Raw genomic sequence first — 25,928 nt, forward strand, 5'->3', positions numbered from 1 at the left:
GTACCCGTAAGTTATTGGACTAGTCAGTCATCATTGCGGTTTTTCAAAAAAATTTCCCATAGCTGTGAAAAGAAATTAAATATAAAATTGAAGAAATAACATCTCGAATATTTGATAGGGAGACTAACTCCCAATAGAGTTTTTGTGTTCTATTTATGAAATGAATTCTCCATTTAATAAAGTGTAAGTTAGTATATGTTTAATCCACTCCTTTCTTATAAAAGTTTTATTTGCAAAAATATAATTATGATACAACTCCCCATAAATATATATGCGGTTCGGTTATTCTTTCATTATCTTAATCTACTGAAGCAAACAAATAATGTTATTCCATTACAAGTATCTAGTTATATGAATGATTTATGCCAGGAAATCTTCTAAAGGACTAGCTTTGTCATTAACTGAAGTCTCAGTTGTCCAATTAACGACAGATGATCTTCTGATAGGTACTTTGTTTCCAAGTATTCTATGACTTGGTGGTGTTTTTAATACTAACCTAATAACCAACATTTTATTGGTCTTTTTTCGCTTTATGCTGTATTGAGATCTGCCCACTAGAGAAGTCCAATAATTCAACATGAAAATTTAATGCTTGAACTCCAATTATCATAGATATCTCTTGTATGATATAGAAAAAGAGAGGCGTAATGTTACGTATTTAAATACGTGAGTGATATGTTGCAAATGGTAAAAGTTTGACGAACAGTATGATTCTTAGGGCTTGGATTATTTTGTCTGTATCTCAAATTATTTCATATGGCTTAATAATACCTGAAGGTGAGTTCTATGACAAAGTCAGGTTTAATATTACTAATGTTTTGTTTGTTTTGCATGTGAAAGATAGGTTATATTATCAGGATTTGTTTTTCAAATTGTAATTTACAAAAATATGTAAGAAGCAACCGAAAAAAAAATACATAACTTCGGGTACGGTTTATATTCAATTAATTCGCTCTCTATTAGCGTTTTGTGCATACTGGTTAAGAAATTGATTTTGTTAATTACAAAAGTATTTATCATCATAATCATTAACTACGACTTAAAGTTTTCTAATATTCAACATTATATTGTATTGATCATTCAAAAACCCCTATGAACCAGCATAAAAAACCATGCAAATATCAAGTTCAGAAATAATATTATTTACACGTTTCTTCATTATTACTCTATTTTACTTCTAACGTGTTTATAGATATATACTTGTTTATTCTCTAACAATTTCCTAATATGACATTTTGACATATTTAATGTACTTCGTGATTTCATAACTTGGTCATTAACTACACGTGTGTAAAATCCCAAAGTTCTTGTGTCCTTTGGATGTATGAATGAGAACTTGATATTAACTAGCGTAATAACCTTTTTCATTCGAAAGAAGAGCAACAATGTACTTCGTGATTTCATAACTTGGTCATTAACTACACGTGTGTAAAATCCCAAAGTTCTTGTGTCCTTTGGATGTATGAATGAGAACTTGATATTAACTAGCGTAATAACCTTTTTCATTCGAAAGAAGAGCAACAATGTCAATAAATGGCATTAACAAACAGAAGTATATAAAATAAAAATCACGACCCTTTAGGTTGGAAATATAAAAAACAAACTCTTTACTTAATGACACAATAACTTATAACGTTAGGTTCGTTGTTCGAATTCAATCAAATAATCAGCGCATATGACTAAAACATGTCCGATAGTCGGTATTTCAGCAAAATTACCTCAAGACATATCATTTATAAAATACAGGACAATTTACTAGGGTTATTTATTTTCATCGTATAAGTTTAAACCATCGTCATCTTTCTCGATGTGAAACGGCGTGTCAGTCTTATAACATGCGTGTCTTGATCGTTATTCTTTAGTGTATAAACATTGCCGGTTACGTTTATAAAAATTTGCATATGAACTATGATTTGCACATGTTCATGGCATAATCTCGTTGAGTATTTCTAATATACAATCAAGTTTTGCATTTAGATATTTCTTATATATTTAATGCTGCTTTTGTTTGTTGGGGTTTGACGTCCTAGCAGCAATATTTCAGCTACATTCAGACGATGAACATGAAATTGATGATAAAATGAAAAAAAGGATGGGACTCAAGGACAATGGGGTCGACAAATTTTGATTGCCACTGGAAATTGGGAGAGGTGGTTAGGGTCGGGTAATTTAGCCTCCTGTGGCGGAGTCCTATGGTTCCTACTCCGGGACAATACCACAGTAGGGTTCTTTAACGTGCGAGGAACGTGGCATCTTTCCCAACACGGTGCACCACTATGGTTTGCGGTCAGGTTTTCCGTATTATAGCCTAACAACCCCAGCATGGAACACGCCAGGGGTACCCCATTCCACCACGTAGAGCACACATCCCAGTTGCTCTGTGGGCAGAGCGCCCTAGCCCCGGGCTAGGTTTCTTTGCACTATTTAGTCGCCTTTTACGACAAGCTTAGTGCTGCTGCAGGCCTATTCTCTTGACACCCAGACCTGCACGGGGCTTTAATGCTGCTAATAAGAGGTTTAGTGCTGCCAATAAGAGGTTACTCTTAACTGTATGTGTACAGTACAGAATGCACTGTCTCTGCATATATCATAATATAACGAGAATATGTATGGTGAATATGTAAAATAGACAACAACCCAACCGGGATGAAAATGTTAGCCCATCGCCACACCTTGGTCTTCAATGAACGACGAGTAAACCCTCATACCACAGGGTAGGCTGCAGCTAGCTTCAAAACACTATTATACACAGATACAGCGAAATAGTTTGTGCTATCAGGGACGCAAGGGTTATTAGGTTTCATTTTTGGATATTCATGGTTGATACGGCAGAAGATAACACTTGTTAGCTTCAATGTCTGTCTCGAGAATCAGATGCAAAATTCAAAAATACCAATCATACCAATATTGGAAAATGACAGAAAATTCAGTTTCTTAAAACCAACATATTTTAGTTGAAGTTTTACAGCCTACTCGTGCACCTGTATTATTATATGTACTTAATTAATCAGAACGGATACCATTGTAAGGAAGTTTATTCAGTGAAATAAACTAAATAGCATTTATTATCAGTGCTTTGAAAAAACCAAAGTTAACGTAAGTCATGTATTTACATATGTCTATTCCTTGGGACAAATTTTATAGCGGAAATTAGTCATCATGTCGTGTTCACATTCGACAGTAATTTCGAGGATTGACTTTAGCTGTAAGCATAGATTTCAAAAGGTCTGTATTATAAAACAAAACAAAAGGTGTTTTGCATCGTATGTCCTTAGAGAAGAGAAAATTCTGCTTTATTTGTATCTATTTATTCCATTGAATATATTGATATTGCATCTAGCTTTAATTTCTTAGAAAATATAAGTTTACAAATTAAAGCGTTGGTGAAATAACTCTAGACAAATTTCACGAGTGTACCATGTCAAATATGAATTCGTTAGTTAATTCTAAAAAAGAATTATCAAAACGTTCACTTAAATTTTAAAAAATCCGTCCCAATTTCTCTTAATGACTCTTGGCTATAGCGTCAATTTTTAAAAGGGAAAGTCTTTCTCAAATGGCGGCATGCGTTTGAAATGATACGTAACACTTATGTGGGAACATGATGTAGTTGAGTTACATGACGGTATTAACAGCGACGACGTCGGTTGCTATTACTAGATATGATCAGAATACGATCCTACATCTAACAATTTGTTTGTTTGTTTGTTTGTTGGGGTTTAACGTCCGAGCAGCAATATTTCAGCTATATTCAGACAATGAAATGGATGATAAAATGAACATGAAATGAAAAAAAAAGGATGGGTCACAAGGATAATAGGGTCGACGAATTTTGATTGCCACTGGAAAAAGGGGGGGTGGGTAAGGTCGGGCAATTTAGCCTCCTGTGGCGGAGCGCAAAGGTTCCTACTCCTATCGAATACCACAGCAGGGTTCTTTAACGTGCGAGGAACGTGGCATCTTTCCCAACACGGTGCACCACTATGGTTTGCGGTCAGGTTTTCCGTATTATAGCCTGACAACCCCAGCATGCAACACGCCAGGGGTACCCCATTCCACCACCTGGGGCACACATCCCAGTTGCTCTGTGGGCAGAGCGCCTAGCCCCCGGCTAGGTTTCTGAGCACTATTTAGTCGCCTTATACGACAAGCTTAGCGCTGCTGCAGGCCTATTCTTTTAACACCCGGACCTGCACGGGGATACATCTAACAAATATATATTGTTATTCATTGTATGTCTCATTACAAGGTCAGGTATTATTATTACAAAGTACACTTGCCTTTAATCAAATATTCTATTTGACCTGTCTGATCTCTAGAGTCTAACATAGACATTAGTTATGTACAATCAAACCCCTGAATCAAACTGATATGTTTTACCGTATTTATTTAAGCAACGAAAAACTAAATACGTTTTTTTATATCAATGCACAATGTTTCATTAAGTTTCTACATATAATGTTTATACTTGTAACTAAACAAATAAGGAGATCACAACAAATTCCACGTGTTCTGTGTAAAAGACTTTAAATTGTTTAATTTTGCTTTTTTTTCTTGAAAGCATATTTTCATTTAAAAGCTCAATATTTAAGAGCAAAAATTGAACACGTAAGGTGTCATTACCGAACATGTAAGTTGTCATTACCGAAAGGCTGTTTTGGGGTCAGACTAGAGTACCCGTTAATGCTTCGATCGCGTTCTTTTGATTAAGATATAAAACGTGAACAAACTCGTTTAATTATGTTGTGTACTTACCTAAAATTCTCACTGAATGTTCAGAATTACAATGGTAGCGTTCAGAGCTCGTAGATCGAATCTTATAACCGATAAATGTACCTTGGTTTTGTATTGTATGCACTGCGCTTTCAAAGTGTTTTTCACTCGCCTACAGCATGATCGTTCTTTGAACAAAATGCATGCTGTGAAAAAAGTATCTCCATGAGATCTCATATATTTCTTCTATAGTTATTATAAAATTGACATGTGGACGTTGTACATTTTGCAATGGGGAGGGCAATGCAGATTACTGATAAAAGCTCTTTAAAAAAAAACCTTACTTTCGAGTCTGTTTCTCTGTACTATGAGTATATTATTTACCTTCGGGTTATGGAATTTAAATGGTTATATAAGCCATCTTTACCGATGTCTATTCACTAACATGATATACATAAGTAGGAGTACTAAAAGTTTTACAATTTTGTCTTGATTCATGAAGCTACGTGTTTTCCAATTCTCCTTTTCTTTGTATAAAAAACATGGGGTCTGTCATATGCGCCAGTCCAATTCTTTATATACATGTAGGCCATATCTTTCACTTTCAAATGTTCACCTGTACGAAACCTCGATTTCATATTCTTTTCTCAATGAAATGCTACCGCGGGCTTAGTTATTTACAATAATGCTTTAAACAATGTGTTCCAAACGTACTCTAGTTTTATTAGCGGGGTTTTCAAAACAGAGTTAGATCTATAGATGTTTCGTGCCAAGAACGCTTGATGATTTAACTCGTGCGCGGAACAAGTTCCGCCCACTCGTTAAATCTAAGCGTTCCTCGGCACTCGTGATATTTTGGTTATTCACTCTTTCCAATTAATTATCCTATTATTATTTAATTGTCCAGGTATTTTCACCATTCATTTATACAATATTTGTATGTTCTTTCAGTCATGTATGAATTGTATATAATTTTGTTTGATCTCATGTTACACATATTATGTGTGTGAGTTATATACATATAAAGCAAACTATATCTCCCACCCTATATGTTATGGTAATGTTATCAATGCTGCAAATTTTAGTATGCTGTACATGTGTTTCAAGGAGTAACCTGTCATCAACAGCATTAAACAAAATATTTCGAAATCAAAAAAATACTGTATATGTAAGAAGTACTTAAAAATATATCGAAACAGTATACCAAATCCAGCACCGATATAAGCTAAATGAGCCATCATGTGTAATACAGGGAATGAAACGTCGTTGTTTTGGGGTTTCCGAATGAATGAAATATCAAGTTGAGGCAACTAGGTTATTCACTGTCAGTCAACAGTGTTAAAGTCTTCATCATCCTGTCACGTCTATGTATTACAACATGGATGCCAAGTAATGGATGGTTGTTCAAAATTCACAGACTTTGGTACACGAGTATTTTGATAGATAATAGTTATAATTACGATCATATCACTGTATTAATCAATTAGGAATTCTTTTCAAGATAGACTTATCCTAAGTACTTCAATACTACTGAAACTGTATTCTGATCTTCTTTATGGGAATTTTAAACTACGTAAATATCTCAAACTGAAGTTTCATAGTTAAAGATAGCTTGTTCATTGTAAGTACCTACACAGTTAAACATTAACTATTTGTAACACGTCATATTGAACGAAGTTAGAGATTCGACTCAACACACTAGGTTGTGTTTATGCAAGTGTCAAGTTAATCTTCATTTGTACACTCATACGACAACCCACACTTTTCAACAAAAAAAAAAGGCGGGCTAAAATGTTCTGTTTAAAAGTTCTCTTTTAGACTCTCTTATTAACTCAGATTTCATACCGCATATAAAGACAATGCATATCATGATATACAATATCGCGTCACTAAAGGAAAGAAGCATTAACGATTGTTTTTCGTAAATTGTAGTTTCTATCATTACGCCTGTAAATATCCTAAGGTATACAGCAACAATGGAATCGTCATCCTTTTCCACAGAGAGACAACTCCATTCGAAATATGCGCAAAAACAATGAACGGTCTGCATACATGCTGCAGCAATTTACGTCATATAAAACCACCAACTACATAATGAAATGTATTTTTTTACTGAGCCATTAATCTATGCCACCTAACATCAAACAAACAACAATAAACTAATTGATAATCGAGACCCATTCTAACTTACTTATTACGATATCAAAAAGAAAATAATCCCATGAAACAACATTAATTCAATAAAATACATTTTATCATAAAAGCGTTTGTTGAACAAAATGTCGATTTAAATATAAAAAAAACTTGTTGCGTCATCCTGTACGATTTCTAGTTAGCGGTGGTCCAGGTCTTTGTCTACAGATTTCCTGTTATGTATTCAAGAACAATGCACATGGAAAGGCATAAAACATGCTCTTCTGGAGGAGATAAAAGCGCATTCAAACAATACGGAAATGTTTGGTTCTTTGTTAAATAACATTATCATACCCCAACAAAGTTATAATGAGAAATTATAACTATAACTGATACTTTTCAATGGTTTAATATTGGAATCAAAGAAAAATATATTTACTGTCAAAACACAGAAAAGATCAAAACATAAAACCACAAATGAAAGTAAATCTCTACTAAAACCTACTTCGAAATTCGGCCAAACCATAAACATTGCTGTCACATGCGAAGTAAGGAGTGATTGATTGATTATTGGGGATTAATGCCCGAGCAGCAATATTTCAGCTATATTCAGGCGATGAACATGAAGTGGATGATAAAAATGAACATGAAATGATGATGAAATGAAAATTGGGATGGGACACAAGGATAATGGGGTCGAGAAATTTTGATTGCCACTGGAAATAGGGAGAGGTGGGTAGGGTCGGGCAATTTAGCCTCCTGTGGCGGAGCCCTATGGTTCCTACTCAGAGAGAATACCTCAGTAGGGTTTTTCAACGTGCGAGGAACGTGGCATCTTTCCCAACAAGGTGCACCACTATGGTTTGCGGTCAGGTTTTCCGTATTATAGCCTGACAACCCCAGCATGTAACACGCCAGGGGTACCCCATTCCACCACCTGGGGCACACAACCCAGTTGCTCTGTGGGTAGAGCGCCCTAGCCACCGGAAAGGTTTCTGAGCATTATTTAGTCGCCTTTTACGACAAGCTTAGCGCTGATGCAGGCCTATTTCTTTTACACCCGGACCTACACGGTGCGAAAGGAGTGAGCAGGATCTCATCACAAACAATGAAAAAAAACAGTGAATTCAACAACGCTCATTGGATGATACCCCCTCTACCTATCTCACTAACTCATGACCCAAAGTCCCTGTGTCTACATCCAGTTTTTAAAAGAGCTGCTAATTTGCTCTGCGAAATATAATTAAACTTTTCTTTTTTTGCCTACTTCTTGCAGCTACTAGGTTCGATCTCGATACTATATTGGACCAAACTTCGGAAAGACTAAAGAATGTTCATGAATGAACTTGTCGGGAAAACATAAATTACAAAAACAAGTTATAACAGCAATCCATCAACAATTTAGTCAAATGTAAATAGTAACTTTTTATTTTAACTTATCTAAACAGTACTTGAAAGCAGAAAGATGCCACACACGAAATGTTATAGATTGATCTTGAACTTTGTGAATTCTTTTTGGAGCCTGTGATTTCAGTGGAGCTGCAAATTGGGTGAAATTTTAACTAATAACATCATGAATTTACTTTTAAGAGCCCTAAGATAAACGAAAAGCTTGTTGTAACAGCCTAGTAACGATTATTGTGAAAAGAATAATTTCCATGGTGAAAAATCGTGCCTTTAGAATTATACTGTTGTATGTTCGTTTTTTCAAATGTTGGTGAAAGTGAATTGAAAGTTTAGTTGCTGATATTTGTTTGCATAAAATGTTTATGCTCATACAATGCATGTAATGTCATTTCCTGTATTGAAACTCTCAATAGCGTAAAAGTTATTTGCACTGTTCCCATGAAGTCTCAATGTATTCTTTTAAATCAGGTTTGGGAGATAGAACATTTTAACGCAAAACTCTGAATTATAGAAATATTAAACTGATACATATTTAATTCAATATTTTATTAGAATTTGATATGAAAAGATGCATCTAAAACATTGTAAATCTCAAAAAGATAGAAAAACACATTATACTGATATCACACAAAAATACAAATTGAAATATAAATGTTTTACCAAAAACACGATTAAGATCACCTTACATTTAAGATTTGATTGGTTCAGAAACCAACAATTGAATGCTGTCAGTGATGAATTATTATCAAGCATTAAGGCTTTATTTCATTTTATTATAATTATTCATTTAAAATAAGTAACTCAAATTTCAAAGTAATTTAATGTATTGTCTTGTTACTGTTTCTTATTATTTTTTTATTTATCAAAATATTTTTTTCCAATCTTACAATAACAAGAATAAAGTACATATTATATCTTATGGTACAGATTTTATTCACATGATACGCTTTCATATCAACAGAAAAAAATCCTTTCTCGTGATTTTGGTAAAATATAAAACATACAATCATACATTTTCTTAATGTACTTCAATGAAAAGAAAAAAAACTATCAAGCACTGTTAGAACACTTTTTCTTTAAACATTCACACAATTCATAGACTGTCAGCTTTATGTTTTTATTTTCAGACACTTTTTGTAATAATTTTGGTCGTCCAATGGCATGTATTTCAGCATGCTTCTTAATAACTGCAATCTTTTCATTTGTTATCTTCGGCTTTTTCGAAAGCTTGGAAACAGTTAATAGTCTTTCAACACCAACCGGACCACGTCCAGTGTAAGCTACAATGAAGGTCTCATGAACTTCATCCTTTGAAAAGGAATACTTAAAATAAACATGACTCGGTTGTTCTATTACAATTTTGATGTACTTTACTTTAGTAAAATGAACACCAGTATATCTATATGATTTACTAGCCTTTTCATAGTTAAAAACATAGATGGCATTCGCTCTAAAACTTTCATATGACTATGTCTAACCTTTGATAATATTCTTATAAATCCAGGTGGACTAAAAACCTCAGATACATTTAAAGCCTTCTCTATACTACTGTGGATACCTCCTGAATATTAGAATGACCTGGAGTACAAAATTTGTGTTCTATTTGTTTGAGGTTGAGATGCTGGTAGAGGAAAATCTTTAAAGCTGTGACCATGTAGTTTTTATTTTGGGGAACACAGGAATTCGACCAAAGACAAAGTTTTTCTAATGTTGGATATTCCTTAACAATGTCATTTAAAATTGCAATCAATGCACTTGCAATTTCATTTCCTCCTCTGCCATCATCCACCTCAGTCCATACTGCATTGTAACCCTTTTTATAGAGAGAAAAAGGAGCAGTTAAATTATATGTGTTTATTTTTCTCTTATAGAAAAAGTTTGAAACATCAGCCCGAGGGCATGAAATTACATTTTCTAGGTCAAAACAAACAACAGGAGTGTTTTCTTTTCTATCTTTATCCCTTTCACTTTTTGTTTCACTTTTATCTTTTATATGATCATCATATTCAGAAGTTGTGGCATCTTCAGACGTTTTATGTTCCTCACATGTGTCACACTTATCCTTTTTGGGAATGTGGAACCCTAGATTAAATTCAGTAGTAAAAATTCTATGGTAATAGTGATATTTTTCAGGATTTATATTCTCTTTGGAGCATTTCTCTTTATATAAATCATACATTTTAGAAACACGAAGATTAAATTCTATATATCCTCTTTGAATTTTTGACCGACAATAATGTGGACATTCTTAGAAATGAATTTATGTGATCTTTAATGAAATTTTTAGCCCCCACAGACACTATCCGTTTTACAGGTTTTCCTCTTTTATCTTCTAAAGAATTATTTGCTTGTTCAAAAAACCACTGTAGTCGTCTACCACTTATGTCAAGTGTTTTAAGATAAAATTCTTTACATACTCTAATTGGTTTGTCTGACACAGTAAAAGTATATTCAAATGTGAAATTTCTTCTACTTTTGGTGGGGTTTTTTTTTCAGTTCTTTTTCTGTTTTTCCTTTTTTACTACAGTTTTGGAATAAAACATTTTTTTTCTGACTGTCATTTAGACCCCAAATTTATCAAAAATCTCTTTCCTTTCCTTTTGAGAAATATGTTTTGAGCATTTAAATCGACAATTACCTTTACAGTCACCTTTAATTTTCCTACTTTTAAATGTTTGACCCTTTACATTGATGTAATCTTTTCCAGACTGCCTATCTCTTTTTCTCTTAATTTGTTTCCAATTTCCAACTTGTCTTATTTTCATCCCACCTCTAGCATGACCCTGACTATCTTGAGTTTGAATGCCACTAGTAGAGGGGACAGATTCATCTTCAGGATTTTCTACTTCTACTACTCTATTAACAATATGTTGTAATTTTTCATGTACCTTATTTCTTATTTTATAAGATTCATCCTTCGAAAGGTTTTCATTACCCAATGTAAAATCCATGTTACATGTGCTACTCTCATCACAAGCATTTACAATAACTACAGTAGTATTTTCATCAGTATTTGAAATTAAAGCCCCGTACAGGTCCGAGTTTTAAAAGAATAGGCCTGCAACAGCACTAAGCTTGTCGTAAAAGGCGTCTAAATAGTGCTCAGAACCCTAGCCGGGGGCTAGGGCGCTCTGCCCACAGAGCAACTGGGATGTGTGTCCTAGGTGGTGGAATGGGGTACCCCTGGCGTGTTGCATGCTGGGGTTGTTAGGCTATAATACGGAAAACCTGACCGCAAACCATAGTGGTGCACCGTGTTGGGAAAGATGCCACATTCCTCGCAGGTTAAAGAACCCTACTGTGGTATTCTCCCGGAGTAGACACCATAGGACTCCTCCACAGGAGGCTAAATTGCCCGACCCTACCCACCTCACCCTATTTCCAGTAGCAATCAAAATTTGTCGACCCCATTGTCCTTGTGTCCCATCCCTTTTCATTTCATGTTCATTTTATCATCAAATATTGAAAATGAAATATTGCTGCTCGGACGTTAAACCCAACAAACAAACGAACAAACAGCAATTAAAGCTGCTATCTCAGCATCTGTTTCAAAATTAAAATATTCTACAATTTGGTCAGACATTTTCTACAGTAGCACAATACTAAGTACAGTATGAAAATAAATTTTGAGAATTTCAAACCTGACAAATACACACTATTGTAAGATTAATTCAAAAAATGTAGTTGTTTTTCATAATACAATGTAGAAATACACAATATATAGATGAAACTAACAAAATTATATGGCACTAAATAAGTTAATTATCATAGAAATCCAGCTTGTAAATTCTTGTTGTAAGGTCAATGTAGAATGTATGTGCTATCAGGTAGAACATCTGTTCATCTACTTCTGGAGAAAGGCTGAGATACATATAGGACAACGATTTGTAGCACGGTGAAACGATGGCCTGAAATGCGTCAATGCATAGACCGATGCCGTATATTTCTAGAACTTGAAGTTGTGGTTTGTTCTGTATGATTGTAGCCAAAGAAATAGTTGATATAAAGTTGAATGACAAATATAAACAGTCTAGCTTAGCAAGTCTTTGGATAACCAAGAAATCTGCATCACATAGTTTTGTACATTCGGTCAAGTTCAGGTGTTCTAAATTCGGCATATACAGTAAAAACAAAGTGACGATACCCTGGATTGGGTAAGATTAAGGTCTGTCAGGTGTGTTGCTCGACTCAATCCTGTAATCAGGCTGTAATCAAGGCTTGCCAAATCACCATAATATGTAGTATATGAAAACTCAAATTCACGGAATTGTTCGGCGTAACGGAGTATATAGTTGTTTTGTTTGTTGGGGTTTAACGTCCGAGCAGCAGTATTTCAGCTATATTCAGACGATAAACATGAAATTGATGATAAAATGAACATGAAATGATGATGAAATGAAAAATGGATGGGACACAAGGACAATGGGGTCGACAAATTTTGATTGCCACTGGAAATAGGGAGAGGTGGGTAGGGTCGGGCAATTTAGCCTCCTGTGGCGGAGCTCTATGGTTCCTACTCCGGGAGAATACCACAGTAGGGTTCTTTAACGTGCGAAGAACGTGGCATCTTTCCCAACACGGTGCACCACTATGGTTTGCGGTCAGGTTTTCCGTATTATAGCCTGACAACCCCAGCATGTGACACACCAAGGGTACCCCATTCCACCACCTGGGACACACACCCCAGTTGCTCTGTGGGCAGAGCGCCCTAGCCCCCGGCTAGGCTTCTGAGCACTATTTAGTCGCCTTTCACGACAAGCTTAGCGCTGCTGCAGGCCTATTCTTTTAACACCCGGACCTGCAGGGGGCGATTAAGGAATCAAATATCTAACTTAAAACTCACTTAAAGATAGAATTACTTTCAACCACATGGTCTTCTATGAGCAATTTGATTGTTTTTTGGACGGAGATCAGTATAGAACAAACTTCTGATGAAGTTTTGGAGATAGAACAGTATAATACTTTTTTAAAAAGTGGTTAAGGATGTAGTAAAGACAACATACATGTAAAGGGAGATACATCATTGTAACATCAAGCTTTATAACCCAATTGCTCAGTTTTTATTAAACAAAAAACAAAAAAAAAAACGACATACAACAGTATAATTCTAAACGCACGAAATGTCTGCGCCCCGTGCAGGTCCGGGTGTTAAAAGAATAGGCCTGCAGCAGCGCTAAGCTTGTCGTAAAAGGCGACTAAATAGTTCTCAGAAACCTAGCGGGGGCTAGGCGCTCTGCCCACAGAGCAACTGGGATGTGTGCCTCAGGTGGTGGAATGGGGTACCCCTAGCGTGTTACATGCTGGGGTTGTCAGGTTATAATACGGAAAACCTGACCACAAACCATAGTGGTGCACCGTGTTGGGAAAGTTGCCACGTTCCTTGCACGTTAAAGAACCCTGCTGTGGTATTCGATAGGAGTAGGAATCTTTGCGCTCCGCCACAGGAGGCTAAACTGCCCGACCTTACCCATCCCCCTTTTTCCAGTGGCAATCAAAATTTGTCGACCCTATTATCCTTGTGACCCATCCTTTTTTTTCATTTCATGTTCATTTTATCATCCATTTCATGTTCATTGTCTGAATATAGCTGAAATATTGCTGCTCGGACGTTAAACCCCAACAAACAAACAAACGAAATGTCTGCTCCTTTGAGTCATGGGACTTCTTTACAGCTCCGCTAGAATAAAGTATATCAAAGTAGGTCCTAAATTACTGTACGAAGTTCTGTTTTTGTTGCGCTACAAAGGGATCCCATAATTCACAGCATAAAAAAAAATAGTTCTTACCTCTAACCTGTTCTTAGCTTTAATATCATTTTCTCAGGCACACCAGGACTCATGACCGATTAACCAAATCTGTTATATAATGGCGTTACACCAATTGAAATTTATTTTTTTTCTTTTTGTGTTGGTTTTGAAAATCTTATTGTAGAGGCATTTTGATTTTTTTACATTACAATTACAGAAAAAGGGACACGATAAGGTTAACGATACATAAATTAATGGATTCCAATTATGACTAAAGAACACATGGAATGTTTAAATGGTACTAGTAATCAGTCGTGGAATGTTTAAAGGGTACCAGTAATCAGTTGTCAAGAAAATGAACAAAACCGTCCAGTTCAAAACGTTAAGCTTCCCACTACAATGTTCTTGTTTTATTGAGAACTTGAACTTTGTGTTTGTTCTTTTATCCATTGACGACATGAAAACAATACACACGATATCATGAAAACCCATAAAAGTGAATATCGTTCTTAATTTATATTCATAAAGTTTCACGTTTTATGTTCCTTGAGTTCTTTATTACGCTAATCTCATAATGTCAATACATTGGAAAAAAGCTACATCCTGGTATTTTCTGTCTATGACAAACAAGTATTTATACAGCGCTCGTTTTACGCATATCATGGCTAATTGGTATACACCTTGACGAAAGTTCGTTTAATTTTATCTTATTGGTGAGAACAATTTTATCACACAATATTCTTTTCCTTAAAACTTGTTTGAAGTTAAGTTAGTGAATGTAAACTATGATGCTATGTTGTAACTTTTTTTAAGAAGGATATTTCGATACTTACAAATGTATCGAAAGTAGCTTTGGATAGATGATATCCGTCAGAACAAACTAAATTGCTTTTAATTTCTGAAAAATATTTTTGGGAGCATGGCAGATGTTATTTATGTTTTATTTCTTAAAAAGTTATAACTTTTAATTTTTTTTTTTATTCAGTGCTGCAATGTGTCGGTTTTTAATTTATCAGCGTATATATCTCTAAAATGATAATGTATTTACGAAAAAATATTATATTTCAGACAGCGATTTTGAATTTCTAACATCACAAGCTCCCCTTGAAGACAAAGAGAACAGATGGCTAGAACTATTAGTAAACAATGAAAGATATGTGCTTAATCAAATACACCCTCATCTTCACGAAGAAAACAAACGAGAGATAAATTTTGGAATTCCTTATGGAAAATCACATCTTTTTTACAATGATTTTCCTTCAACTGACGATATCAATTATGGAGACAGAAGAGGCAACGACGAAGATGACATATTTTTGAATAGCCCAGAGAACCCATTTATAGAAAACGTTTACCCCGATATTGATATCAATTTTGAAATGGATAAGCGCCAATCATATCTTTATAACAAGATCATAAACGGTGGTGGTTTAGGGTTGAGCAATTTACTCCGGTTATTAAATAATCTCGAAACATTAAGGCGTTTAAAAACTGATCAAACAAAAGGTAACATGTCAAAAACCCAAAACGCTCGCAGTGGTCTTGTAGAAGAAAGACTGAAGAAGCCCATAAAAACATCCAAACGTTTTGTAGTCAGCTTGAGTATTCCATCAATTAAGTACGGAAGGCGAAGGAGATTGAAAGGAAAGCGAATACGGACGTATCGTAATTATAGGAGATACCGACCATTTAGAATTGATCCAACATATTTTCTTATTGGGATAGGTAAGCGGTAACCGTTCAAACAACCAGTTTGCGAAATGAAGTGGATGTCTTCAACTGCTTGGAGCTGCACTCACTGTTTAACAGTAATTAAGTTTATGTGGTGTTCCTATATCAAGACCGTATACATTTTGTAGGATTCTTATATGGATGCTACTGTGTCTATGATATATGGATGTAAAGTCATATTTTCTAAATGGTCTTTTGGCGCAACTGATGGATAAAATTTATTTTAAATAAAAAAACTAAACCTAGGTCTGTCAAAGAAAGCTTTTCTTGTTTATGAATAACGTACTACACTCACACACACACATATATGCAAAAACTCAACCGTGTCAGAAAACATAATAAAGTTACTAAACACATTACACTTAATGACTTAAATTTTGAAAGTTTAATATTATAAACCGTATTAACCAATCACCATATGCTCAAGAAGTAACACAATGCCCTTCAATGCTTTATATGTTTACAAAATAGCATTCAAGCCCAGTTTCTTTCATTGTGGCGATGTTCTATACATTTAAATTCTGGTATTCACTGTACATTTCTGCTTCTCTGTTTGGAAAGTTCCTGCCAAAAAAATTTCAATTGACCGTTATAGTCACGTATTTTGGAGCGGAAGGTATCTTGTCTGTGTAACATGTCATCTTCTAAGCTTGCCTTTTATTTCCGAATAAAATAAAACTTTTCAGAGACCATTATTTACTCTGTGATATTATTGAGGTTCAGCTTCTTACTTTGATATTCACGTTTTTAAATTGTTGACCTACGATGTATTCGTCGTATTGGTCTTGTTGCTATATAAAAGAAAGTCTACATTCATTTACACTTCATATGAATATGTTACCCGATGGTGGTTGTTGACTTGTGAACTGTAAAACTCGTATTGGACCAAAACGTAAACACATCTTAGAGACAATTCTGAAATATTTGTTGCTGTTTTCGGTTTCACGAAGCCTTTCAGGATTTTTGCTGGTCATTGTCAGGTTTTAGACTTCTTCGGGTTTATCCATTTTATAGTATTGATATTGTTTTGCTCGGTAATTCCCACTTTTCTGTTCATAATTTCATTACTATAACGAGAATAGGTTTGGTGAATATATCAAAGGGATAACAACCACACTAGGATGAAAATGTCAGTCCAAGGTTACTCATTGGTCTTCAATGAAAGACGAGGAAACACACCTTAATATGTTATTTAAAGGTTTTTATGAAATCTTTCTTGTTTCTTCAATGTTTTAACAGATAAAACCTACTAAGACAAAACCTATGAAAATCTAGAGAAATCCTTTCACCGCAATAATTTCAAATGCTTATATTTCAAAAATGAGCACAATGATTTGTTTATTTTTTCTTGTATTGTTCTAGCGTGAAAGATTTCACAACCCATTTGAAATCATTTTCGTTCTTAAACCGAGAAACGCACATTCTGAAAAGCAAACCAGATGTCATAATCTAAATTTTCAATATTGTACATGATGAAATGTTCTTTTGATTCAATGCCGTGCAGGTCCGGGTGTTAAAAGAATAGGCCTGCAGCAGCGCTAAGCTTGTCGTATAAGGCGACTAAATAGTGCTAAGAAACCTAGCCGGGGGCTAGGCGCTCTGCCCACAGAGCAACTGGGATGTGTGCCCCAGGTGGTGGAATGGGGTACCCCTGGCGTGTTACATGCTAGGGTTGTCGGGCTATAATAGGAAAACCTGACCGCAAACCATAGTGGTGCACCGTGTTGGGAAAGATGCCACGTTCCTCGCACGTTAAAGAACCCTGCTGTGGTATTCGATAGGAGTAGGAACCTTTGCGCTCCGCCACAGGAGGCTAAATTGCCCAACCTTACCCATCCCCCCTTTTTCTAGTGGCAATCAAAATTTGTCGACCCTGTTGTCCTTGTGACCCATCCTTTTTTTATCATTTCATGTTCATTTTATCATCCATTTCATGTTCATTGTCTGAATATAGCTGAAATATTGCTGCTCGGACGTTAAACCCCAACAAACAAACAAACAAGGCCTGCAGTAGCGCTAAGCTTGTAAAAGGCGACTAAATAGTGCTCAGAACCCTAGTCGGAGGCTAGAGCGCTCTGCCTACAGAGCAACTGGGATGTCTTCCCCAGGTGGTGGAATGGGGTACCCCTGGTGTGTCATATGCTGGGGTTGTCAGGCTATAATACAGAAAACCTGACTGCAAACCATAGTGGTACACCGTGTTGGGAAAGATGCCACATTACTTGCAGGTTAAAGAACCCTATTGTGGTATTCTCCCGGAGTAGGAACCATAGGGCTCCGCCACAGGAGGCTAAATTGCCCGACCCTACCCACCTCTCCCTATTTCCAGTGGCAATCAACATTTGTCGACCTCATTGTCCTTGTGTCCCATCCCTTTTCATTTCATCATCATTTCAAGTTCATTTTATCATCAATTTCATGTTCATCGTCTGAATATAGCTGAAATATTGCTGCTCGGACGTTAAACCCCAACAAACAAACAAACAATCTTATGATTCATTAGCCACTAACGCTCAAAAACATTGCTGAAATTTTATTAGGTCTTGTTTGCGTTACTTTTGTTAAACCTTAGGTAGCTTGGTATTTGTTAAACGTTTGTTAACAAAAAATATAAATAATATATAAAATAGCGTTTACCATGCACATGAATGGTGTCACTTTGTCTTGGGTTGCTTTTATTTCTTTTCATTGAAAAGTTAGTAGACCTCACAATGATTTCACATATTGAAGATACATGAAAAGATTTATTTCCAAAATTTCCAATTAAAAAAAGTAACTAGTTATAACCTTTTTAAAGTTTAAGTTTTTTGTTCATCTTTTTTCTACCGAATGACAATGCATAAGTAGTGAATTTACATCTACATTTTCCAAGGCTTTGACTTATAAATAACCCACTCCTTTTTCTTTCCTTACATAATCATACAGAGAAACGTTAAGGTGTCAGTCTTTTTTGTAATAAACCCTGTTTTTCTGACTTAATACTAGAGAACAGCTCTAGTGTAATCAAATTATTTGGTCGTAAGGACAATGTCTTCACTGTTTTATAATTTTAATGATTTTCTTGTATCTAAGACACATTTTCTGTCTTTTAGCAATATCTACATGTAAGAGTAATCAAGGGAACTAAGGTTATAGCGGTAGTCAAAAGAATGTAATCCAGGGACAAAGACCAGACATAGAAAACAGACATACACAGCAAAGAACATAAAGTAACTAAAATCATACATACAAAGTAACAAAAGCAAATGAGCAACTCTGACTCCACTAAAAACGGGGAACATGGACCAGGTGCACCGGTAGGGTAAGCGTCCTCTGCTTTTCTAGAAACACCCACCGAGATGCTTCATAATTTCTTTAAATCCAACTAGAATACTCTAAAAGCAAGAAAGAGGCGACTAAATTCCTTACTTTTTATCTGTCGTTGGAGGTATATTGATAACTTGCTGTCTGTCCGACCGTACTTCCACCCGTCATAACATGAATATGAAGAATTTTAATTATTGTAGATACAGCGTTTGTCTTCCGGGGAATAAGTTCACCATTATTAAAGTTCGATTTTCCATGTGAGCTATTGCCATCAGTTTGCGTGCAACGTCGTCTGTTAACCTTTTTAAAAGTCTTTCCTTCCGAAACCGTCCTATGGATTATTTTCAAATGTTGTCACCAACATCCTATGGGTGCTTTCTTTAACCGTGTGTCTATTGTGTAGATCAAACGTTAAACCTGGCCTTCAGTACTATGATTACACTATTGGGATCAAGTCTACAAGAAATATTGAAAAATAAATGCAAATGTCATCATAGGACTATTTGAGAAATATTCATGAGTACTATTAGTCAGTGTACTATGAATCTTTTGTACCTATTGAATGAACGACGTAATGCAATGTGATTTCTTATATACATATTAAGAAATTACATTTTGTCAACACCGGGTGACGGCCATTGCAATGCTTTGTTTTTGTGTGTTTAAACGAACGCTCCTGTGCAGTCGAAATTAAGAGTAGTGAAATGCAGGAATATATTGTTTATATATTTCTTAATTAAAAATTCGCTATGCTAGAGCAAGTACTAATGCTCTGATTTCCTTGAAAGCCATAACTATCTGCGTTACAGACTTCTGAATCAGGGTATATATGTCTCAAGAGGTCTCTGACTTACCAAATTCTTTTTAAGATATTAGTTCTTGAATGAAAAATACTTCTAAAACAATGAGTAATGCTTGCTTTTTGTAACTTATTTTTTGTGTTCATGTGACCACTGATTTACTGATTACGCGCTTTAGCGTGTAAATGTTCTTTAATCACTGCCGGTATATTCACGCGCGATTTTGCGCGCTGTAAAACCTAGATTGAACCCACCATTTCGTTTGAAATGCTTGTACCAAGTCAGGACAATTACGAAACTAGCTACTCCGTTTTTGTCACATTTAATTTGGACTTATGGATCGGATAAGTGTTCGGTAATTTTATTGCTACCCTTATTTGCTCAAATCATTGTTTATTTTTATCCAGTGGTAAAAAATACCTTTCTGCTGGATAACTCTTTCCTGTTACTCACATCTTCCAAGTGAGTAAATACGGATAATAATAATAATAATAACAATAATAATAATAATGATAATAATATCATATATTTAAATAGGATGGAAGACATACTGAGTTACATAACTAGTTTACGCCCCGTGCAGGTCCGGGTGTTAAAAGAATAGGCCTGCAGCAGCGCTAAGCTTGTCGTAAAAGGCGACTAAATAGTGCTCAGAAACCTAGCCAGGGGCTAGGCGCTCTGCCCACAGAGCAACTGGGATGTGTGCCCCATGTGGTGGAATGGGGTACCCCTGGCGTGGTACATCCTGGGTTTGTCAGGCTATAATACGGAAAAAAAACCTGACCGCAAACCATAGTGGTGCACCGTGTTGGGAAAGATGCCACGTTCCTCGCACGTTAAAGAACCCTGCTGTGGTATTCGATAGGAGTAGGAATCTTTGCGCTCCGCCACAGGAGGCTAAATTGCCCTACCTTACCCATTTCCCCTTTTTCCAGTGGCAATAAAAATTTGTCGACCCTATTATCTTTGTGACCCATCCTTTTTTTTTTCATTTCATGTTCATTTAATCATCCATTTCATGTTCATCGTCTGAATATAGCTGAAATATTGCTGCTCGGACGTTAAACCCCAACAAACAAACAAACAAACATAACTAGTTTACAATACAGCCCTGCAATACATGTATATACATATTTACAACATAAATTATGAAATCGACATTAAACAAAATAAAACTACATGATTATATTACTACAAAATGATATAAACTGCAATTAAATAAAATGCTGTTCTAAATGTGACTTTTTAAGATTCTATAGTTGTGCAGTTTTTTTTAAATCATCATTCAGTTCGTTCCGCATATAGCTACCAGATGTAATGAAAGAGTGCTTATAATATTCTGTTTTATATTCTGGAACAATAAATTTTGATTGCTCTGCGGATCTCACACTAGATTGATGAACATATCTTAATACATTTAAATATTCTGGAACCAATAGATTGATCGACTTGCAACTAAAATTGCCTTTCTATATAAAAAATAATCAGGCGGAGCCATTTAATTCAGTTTGTTGAAAAGTATAATAGATGGAGTCGACCCTTGCAGGTCCGGGTGTCGAAAGAATATGCCTGCAGCAGCGCTAAGCTTGTCGTAAAAGCGCCTAAATAGTGCTCAGAACCCTAGCCGGGGGATAGGGCGCTCTGCCCACAGGGCAACTGGGTTGTGTGCCCCAGGTGGTGGAATGGGATATCCCTGGCGTGTTATATGCTAGGGTTGTCAGGCTACATTACGGAAAACCTGACCGCAAACCATAGTAGTGCACCGTGTTGGGAAAGATGCCACGTTCCTCGCACGTTAAAGAACCCTACTGTGGTATTCTCCTTGAGTAGGAACCATAGGGCTCCGCCACAGGAGATTAAATGCCCGACCCTACCCACCTCTCCCTATTTCCAGTGGCAATCAAAATTTGTCGACCCCATCATCATTGTGTCCCATCCCATTTTTCATTTCATCATCATTTCATGTTCATTTTATTATCTACTTCATGTGGAATATGAAATGAACAATCTGTTCAAGACAATTATATGAATATAATATCATTAAAACCTATGATTTTTCAAAACCGTTTACTTCTATTCCCTATACTTAGTTAAAATCCCGACTTAAAAACATTATACATCGTTGTTTTTCCCCCCCCAAAAAAAGATTGTACACCTAGATACAAATATATAGTTCTTGGTAGAGATTCCTCATACTTTGTAAAAAAATAATTCCAAATCATCTTCCAAATATACAGAGGAAGATGTTTACAAAATGCTGGAATTTTTAATTGACAACATATTTGTCCAGTGTGGTGGACGTGTTTTTCAACAAGCGGTCGGCATTCCAATGGGAACAAATTGTGCTCCTTTACGTGCTGACCTATTCCTTCACTCTTATGATCTGGCCTTATAGCTGATTTGATCCGACAGAAAGAATATCGTTTGGATTGATCATTTAATCTCAGTTTCCGCTATATAGATGACGTATTATCTTTAAACAATCCTAATTTCGGGGATTTGATACATCGCATGATACAAATGTGATGACTTTTCATTCAAAATTGTCAACTTTCCTTTCATCTGTGGCAGCATCCCTTCAGCACCTGCGTATGGAGTGTTCATATCACAACTCATACGTTATGCCAGAGCTTGCCGAAACTACGCAGACTTTTTGTATCGCGCTAGAACTCAAACAAATAGGCTTCTGGAACAGGGTTATCTTAATACAAGACTGAATTCATCATGAACTCGTGGATCGTTATGGTGTATCCATCTGCACCATGAAAACATTTATTCAACGGGTCATAGTTTTCCTTTCATCTTTTGTCTACCCCGGACTTGACTTTTTATGAGCAACTCGGCGAGTGGTTCTACCGGTGCACCTGGTCCATGCTCCCAGTTTTAAGTTTAAGTTTTAAGTCCGAGTTGCTCATTTGCTTTTGTTACTTTGTATGCATGATTTTAGTTACTTTATGTTTACTTTATGTGTATGTCTGTTTTCCATGTCTGGTCTTTGTCCCTGGATTACATTCTTTTGATTACCGCTATAACCTTGGTTCCCTTGATAACTCTTTCAATGCGTATATAACGACTGTTTAAATTGTGAATTGATAGTTTAGTCCAAGTTTATCTTGCATGGTTTAATACTTTCGAGATACAAAGTACACAACTTAGGTGCCTTTTACAGCATATAGTGACATGAATGCTTTAAATATAGGAAAAAACTAATAAAATTATTCCATGATAGGAGTTACACATCTTCAATATGTATATAAAGATTGTGTACAGTTTGCATAATATTGACGGAACGTCAGCGCCGTCCTATGTATGTAGAATGTTAGACCAGAACTATGAATGACTAAAAATTGTTCTGACGGAAGTGACGAAATTTGTCGACATTGTGCAATTGCTGAGGTGATGTATTGTCTTTTGATACGTCGATGGATACGATTTTGTATTTATTTATTTACTTCATAATAATTTGGAAATACTTTGCTGGGTAGAAATGTATAAAGTCACAAGGAATGAGACTTCGCCTATACCAACATGGCGGTGCACAGTAAACAAAGAATGAACTCCGCCAATCATAGATATAGCCTAAAATCATATTTTAATTCAATACCTTTTGAATTACAGATTACTCAAAGTAGGCGCCGCAAGGGTGACTGACTTACGAAAGAGTAATCAAGGGAACCAAGGTTATAGCGGTAATCAAAAGAATGTAATCCAGGGACAACAAAGACCAAACATGGACAACAGACACACACAACAAAGAACATAAAGTAACTAAAATTATACATACAAAGTAACAAAAGCAAATGAGCAATTCGGACTTAAAACTTAAACTTAAAACCGGGAGCATGGACCAGGTGCACCGGTAGAAACACTCGCCGAGTTGCTCATTAAAAATCAAGTTCGGGGTAGACAAAAGATGAAAGGAAAACTATGACCCGTTGAATAAATAAGTTTTCATGGTGCAGATGGATACACCATAACGATCCACGAGTTCATGATGACGACCATAAAACTTCTGTAGTGATGACTTCAAACTTGTATTAAGATAACCCTGTTCCAAAAGCCTATTTGTTAGAGTTCTAGCGCGATACAAAAAGTCTGCGTAGTTTCGGCAAGCTGTGGCATAACGTATGAGTTGTGATATGAACACTACATACGCAGGTGCTGAAGGGATGCTGCCACAGATGAAAGGAAAGTTGACAATTTTGAATGAAAAGTCATCATGTTTGTTGTAAAGTTTGGTCAATAGTTTTCCTTTACCATCGATTTCTAAGTGTAGGTCAAGATATGAGGCTGACTTCACAGTGTCTGTAGTCTCAAGTTCTTCGGCGTAGATGCGATGTATCCGATAAATTAGGATTGTTTCCGCTATATAGATAATACGTCATCAGTATAGCGGAAACTGAGATTGAAGGATCTAGCCAAACGATATTTTTTTCTTCCGGATCAGATATAAATTCGGCCTCATAAGAGTGAAGGAATAGGTCAACAAGTTAAGGAGCACAATTAGTTCCCATTGGAATGCCGACCGTTTCTTGAAAAACAAGTCCACCGCACTGGACAAATATGTTGTCGATTAAAAATTCCAGTATTTTGTAAACATCTTCCTCTGTATATTTGGAAGATGATTTGGAATTATTTTTTTACAAAGTATGAGGAATCTCTACCAATAACTATACATATTTGTATCTAGGTGTACCATCTTTTTTTTGGAAAAACAACGATGTATAATGTTTTTAAGTCGAGTATGGGGAATAGAAATATAGAGTGTTGAAAAATCATAGGTTTTAATGCTATTATATTCAGATAATAATCTTGAATCGAACGAAATCTAGCGGCTACTAGACCAGCTTTACCGTTCTTGACGCAGGTAAGAATACTTCCAATGTTTACATGATGGCCATATGCAGAAAAAATGTTGAAAACATAAACTTCATTTTATTGAGCATCAGCAAAAAAAAACAATTAAAGAACAGAAATTGCACTACCACATAATCCTATGCAAATAAATATATTCCTGTAGGGTTTGTTTTACGTACGACCAATTGTTTATTTTTCACTTCATTTCAGACGGCAGACAGAACGTAATAGGACATAATTTAATTATAACCCAAAGTTATCGTGTTCCTTATGTTACTAGCGTGTAATTGCTTCTAGTAATGATGATCGCATATGTTAACTGTAATTCCATATGTGCTTTTCAATAGTCATACAGGAAGAATCAATTATGAGCTAAACGATTCAGTATTTAGTTAGTTAAATTGCTTATAACCCATATGTGACATCTAATTCATCTACAACTCGATCGTAAAACAATTTTGTAAACCTTTTTTACGCACTGACTATCCTTAGAGGATACAACATTTAAACAATTCTTGTTATAGTGGGGTTAATTAGAATCAATATTGGTAATAATTTATTGGCTTATTTGCTAAAAGCATATGCTGTTCTTTAAATAAGGTAATTGAACTTGTATATTACTACGTTGTTTGCTTCATACATATAAATCAAGCACTGTTCACATGAATCAAATGTCACAATATGCATGAAACTTCGTAGTTATTACTATTTTACAAAAATAGTAGTCGATTGAATTTTTCATTTGGACTAAGAATAATTGATTAAACTGTAATTGAAAAAAATAATAATGAACTGTTGTCTAGTGCTATAGTAAAATGAAAACAAATTATTTTAAAAAACCATCAAATATGTTGGCAAACACATTTTTAATATAATGAGAACTTTAAAGCTATTTATTGAAATAAAATTTTCATATAAAAAGTTTTCCATTATCCCTTCTGTATATTACAACTTTTCTTGCAGGAGTGCTTAGGTAAAAGGAATAGCATATGTAAATGTAAAGAAAAAAGAAAAACTAAGTGTATTTGGTAAATTTTAAGCTTGACGTGTTCAAACAAATCGACCACCTAAAGCACGTTTTCTATTTTTTTGTGTATATTAAACCGGTTATTAGTTTGACCTTGTCACCCCTACAAAAGATATTGACAATGATTTGAAACTTTTGCATTAGGGATAATGCGAAACTTTATTACTTGATGAATTTTCTGGCTTAATTTATGAGTGTGTGATAATA

At 35.4% G+C, this 25,928-nt stretch overlaps 1 protein-coding gene across 1 annotated transcript; it reads left to right on the forward strand.

Annotated features, from left to right (window-relative positions):
* The first annotated feature begins 543 nt into the window (after positions 1–543).
* On the forward strand, positions 544–15,976 carry LOC148629725 (uncharacterized). The gene is made up of 2 exons (XM_088556211.1): positions 544–777; positions 15,069–15,976. The coding sequence occupies exons 1-2, from the start codon at positions 708–710 to the stop codon at positions 15,734–15,736; spliced, it is 738 nt and encodes a 245-aa protein (XP_088412337.1). The 5' UTR covers positions 544–707; the 3' UTR covers positions 15,737–15,976.
* The last annotated feature ends 9,952 nt before the right edge of the window (positions 15,977–25,928 follow it).

Source organism: Perna viridis, chromosome 1 (genome assembly GCF_037379345.1).
Source record: "Perna viridis isolate PV_CMFRI_1.1 ecotype Kerala chromosome 1, ASM3737934v1, whole genome shotgun sequence".
Classification (NCBI taxonomy): Eukaryota; Metazoa; Mollusca; class Bivalvia; order Mytilida; family Mytilidae; genus Perna; species Perna viridis.

Coding starts and splice junctions, on each gene's coding strand:
- LOC148629725 (XM_088556211.1), top strand. CDS start 708: ATGATTCTTAGGGCTTGGATTATTTTGTCTGTATCTCAAATTATTTCA. Junction 778..15,068: donor TGGCTTAATAATACCTGAAG/GTGAGTTCTATG, acceptor ATTATATTTCAG/ACAGCGATTTTGAATTTCTA.